General features: G+C 25.4%; 1 protein-coding gene across 1 annotated transcript; it reads left to right on the top strand.

Moving 5' to 3' along the window:
* The first annotated feature begins 1,233 nt into the window (after positions 1–1,233).
* Positions 1,234–2,789, top strand: LOC124831237 (guanine nucleotide-binding protein subunit gamma 2-like). The gene is made up of 4 exons (XM_047305163.2): positions 1,234–1,641; positions 1,807–1,859; positions 1,958–2,002; positions 2,485–2,789. Exons 1-4 carry the CDS (start codon positions 1,450–1,452, stop codon positions 2,564–2,566), a joined length of 372 nt encoding a protein of 123 aa, XP_047161119.1. The 5' UTR covers positions 1,234–1,449; the 3' UTR covers positions 2,567–2,789.
* The last annotated feature ends 1,850 nt before the right edge of the window (positions 2,790–4,639 follow it).

Consider the following 4,639-nt stretch of genomic DNA (forward strand, 5'->3'; position numbering starts at 1 on the left):
TCGATCCATTAATTACATGTCAAATATGAAATTTTACATGGAGAATGATTGAAGACACTTTTGTAGAATAACCTATAACTATATTCAATAGAAGAAGTGGTAATTTTCTAAGTTAAAGAAAAAAAATTACGTCTCAAACAAACACCACATGTTTCCTATAATCTTATAGAATCCTATTTTATAAAAAATGATTTCACGAATGTAATTAATAAACATCATTTTAAGATTTTTTTTCTTTTTTAAAAAAGTATTAAAAGGTAAATTTTAAAAAACTTACATAAAAATATTGAAGATGACATAATTTTAATATTGAAGATTTTTTAAGTTCAAATCATGAAAAATAACACAACTTTAGTTTAATACATTTTAAATTCAAATTGTGTTAGAAAACAACAAGACTTTAGTTCAATTTTAATAGAAATCATGTTAGAGTAACACAATTTCAGTTAACTACGTTTTAAACTGAAGTTGTGTTAAGATAATACAACTTTAATTCAGTTTAGATAAAAATAATATAAAACAATTTCAATTTAAAATGTTCTAAATTAAAATATTTCAAATTAATACTGTATTAATTTTAAAAATACTGTAAAATAAACTCATACTAAAAGAGAGCATCAAATCATCTAAATAACAGCAACTACTCAGATAAAATTTATTGTTACATATTGGTAGACTATTTATAACACACTGAAGATGAGACAATTACTATTCATTGTCATAATAGTCTTGCAATTAAAGTCTCAAAACTAAGTATATAAACATTTGTTTTTATTTTTTTACCATAACTCACTGAGACTGGTACAATAAAACCAATTCATTGCAACACTATGAAACAATCAGGGAACATGATGTCAAAACAATTAAAATTAAACTACTTTTCAGGGACTGTCCCAAAACCCATTTTCATTTCAGTTTCAGTAATGTTAACATTTTCATAGGATCATTGTGATATGTAATGTAAGAGAACAAAGTTTAGTGAATTGAGAAATTCCAACAAAGTCAATAACAGAGTTGACAAAATAAATGAAAATACAACAAACTGTGTCAAGTTTTTCTCTTTCCACACATGGCATTGCTTGCAGTGCTGTCCACTGTCCCAATCTCACAATTAAAAACAATACATACATATATATATATATATATATATATATATATATATATATATATATATATATATATATATATTGTACTCATTATTTTCCCCACTAACCCACCAATCTGGTATGAACAGTAGCACCACTTTTTCTCACTGCAAATAGAGAAACCTAATTCTGAAAATCCAAATATGACCTGTCATCAGACCCACCCCCTTTTGCATCTATCATTTGGATATTTAATCCCTTTGGTCCAAACCTCATTTTCAAGTCATCTTCCAACCTCCCTCCTTATTTGACCCAAAAAAATCCTTTCTTTTTCTTTCTGTCTTTTTGAACTGCTTTCAGATATATGGCCATGGATGAACAGCAATCATCAGAGGTATTGCCATCAGAAAATGGAAGAGAATTGTCAGAGAATTACAGAGAAGAGGGGTCTCATCACCCTCAATCAGGAACCACCTCTTCCCCTGGTGGCTTCATTGGGAAACATAGGTTGCAAGCAGCCCTAACCCATCTCAATAACCAAATTTCCATTTTGCAGGTCAAATCAACCCTTTTTATCTTTTCCTACTTTTTCTCTCAATTTCATCATCCCTTTTGTTCTGTTCAACAATCTGCATAAAGTTTTCTCATTTCATCTTAACTTGGAAGAAGAAGAACAACTTGATACTGAACTGTGATGATTATGATGATTATAATGATGCAGGAAGAATTGGAAAAGGTTGAAACATTTGGTGAATCCTCCACCGTTTGCAAGGAGTAAGCAAAACCATATTATATTATGCTATATTACATATCAGAGAAAACAGTGTTTTGTTTTAATCATTGACCCTCTTTCATCCATTGTGGTATAACAGTTTAATTTCAAGCGTTGAATCTACTCCAGATCCTCTCCTTCCATGGTAAGAACTTACTCATCTTGATGCTCATCACAGTACCTTAAACCTTCGGCTGATGAAAATTTAAGTCTTCTTTTTATGTGACAGCAGAAGCTTGTATTATAGAATGAAGAATGATAATAACACACCTTTTAATACACTTTTTCTAACAGAGTTATATGATTGATTAAAACTTATTGATAGTGATAGATTTAAGAAAAAATCATTATGAAATTCACCAAAATCTGAGAATTTTCATAAAGTTGAACCAGTAATGATAAGTGTATGTAAAACAGTGTTCTCATGTAGAATCATACATAATTGTAATGAAGAAAACAACAAGAACAGCAGTTATGGTATGGTATCTGGTGTAGGATGTTTCTTCTTTTTAAGGATCCAATGTTGCGTTGTTTGTGTATTTTAATGAAAAAAAGAAAGCATATGTTATAATATTATTAGCCAATAGATGAAAGGGTATGAACTGATGAGATGTAAAAATTTTGCAGCACTAAAGGATCAGTTGATGCTGCTTGGGATCGATGGTTCGGATCTACCCACCATTTTCGAAATCACAAACGTTGGATTTAGATATTTGTTTTGTTTTCTATTTATATATTTTATTTTTTTCTTATAAAATATGAACACAATTTAATATATTTTCCTGCCATTGATGAGGGAGATTGTAACGTTCCACACTCATGAATGAATCACATCTTCTTTGAGCGTTTAAGGCTTTGTTTGTTTGTTTTTTTTTTAGAAAAAGAAGAACATAATGATAAAGGTGAATGGAAATTTCTTCTTTGGTGTTTTATATGTTATTTCATGCTACTTCTGTTTTGCTTTGGAATAGTTTTGCTTCTTATTATGTCATATTTTTATTTGTTAAGCTTATATAATTTCTTGTCTGAAGTTTATGTAGTAATTTAATATAGTAATTTCTTTATTTAGTAAATTTAAATTTTTGAAGTGAAATACAATATTTGACAAGAAAATTAGAAAGATATTGATTGAAATTTAAGAATTTTATAAGATATTTCAAATACATTTGAAATTTATTTAAGAGAAAAGAAAAAAATTGCAATTTCATAATTAATCACTTCTTTATATATATAAACTAAATTGTGAAATATTATTTAAATTTGGTTAAAAGAAAAATTCAATTAATTTATCTAATATATATACATACATATATATATATATATATATATATATATATGTATGTATGTATGTATGTATGTATTAATTACTTTATTTACATAAAATATTTAAAAAAATAGAGAGAATTCAATTTCTAACAATTTGAGTATCTCCCATTTCAATTAGACGATTCTTGTCGAAATAGAATGTTAGAGTTTCACGAATTCTGCAATTATGTTTTTAATACAACTTTAATTGTATATTTAGTCGTTTAATTTCATAAAATTAAGTAATTTGATTAACTGCATGTCATCTAGTTGTTAATATGTTATTTAATTGTTAATAAAGAATGCCATATCAATGATAACCACATTTAAAAAAAAAATGGACCAGTCAAAATGCACCAATTTAATATTTAACGGTTGAACGGAATCAATGTAATATTAATAAAATTATCATAGAGAGTTAAAATACATATATAAAAATTTAAATAAAATTAATCTGTTTAATATCAATGTTGCATCACAATTGATATAGACAGGGATTAGTTCCCACTTGAACCGATCAAACCACTTAGTCCACTGATAATTACAACCATGATAATAAAAAATATATGTAATATTTTGTATTTTGGATGAAATTGTTTAAATTTTAAAATAAAAATATAAAAAGTATGTTAAATGTTTGAAAATGTGAAATTAATTAATCTTCAGAGATTTTTTTTTCCAGTGTTTTCTAATTCATAGCTGTATAGAAGTTCTTAAAAGTATTTTAATTGCAAAATGATTTGTGTATATTTTATATAAATTATAAACTATTTCCTAATTAATTTTTATTAATTGTAATTTAGTCTTTTAATATTTTTTATAATTTAGAGTTTATTCACTAACTAATTTTTAATATTTACAATTAAGTTTTGCATAAATTTTATTAATTTATTTAAATATACAAGTTAATTAAATTATTTTAAACAGTGATTTAAATGTCATATCATTTAATTATTATGTGAGAAAACATTTTAATAAATATTTATAATTTAGTTTTCTAATATTTTTCTATCATTAATAATTTTAGTATAATTAGTTCATTTTATTACAACTTAAGTATAATTTTACATCACTCTAAAAGTTTTTCATAATTGACTTCCGTTACTAAATTCATGCTGTTATAAACTTTTTTATTTAAATTTTAAAAAGCTAAGAATTAAGGTAGAACATCAATAATTCTATAGAAATACATGCTAGAATAAATTAAAAATCAATAAATTTGATTGAATTTTAAGTAATTTTTAATTTAAGTGTGAAATGTGTCTCATTGAAGAAGATAATCAAAGTCATCGTTAATGTAAATGATAGATTGAAAAATAATAGGTTAGTTCTAAAAGAAAATTAAATAGACCTTAAAAATGGTGTTCAAGATATTTGCAAGAAGATGGTGAGAAGAAGGTCTAGGGATATTGTTTTGTAGTTAAAAAGGATTTAAAAAAATACTTTTGATAACATATTGTAAAAGATAGATAAGGCT

This window comes from Vigna umbellata, chromosome 1, assembly GCF_029865625.1.
Source record: "Vigna umbellata cultivar VRB3 chromosome 1, Vumbellata_1.0, whole genome shotgun sequence".
Classification (NCBI taxonomy): Eukaryota; Viridiplantae; Streptophyta; class Magnoliopsida; order Fabales; family Fabaceae; genus Vigna; species Vigna umbellata.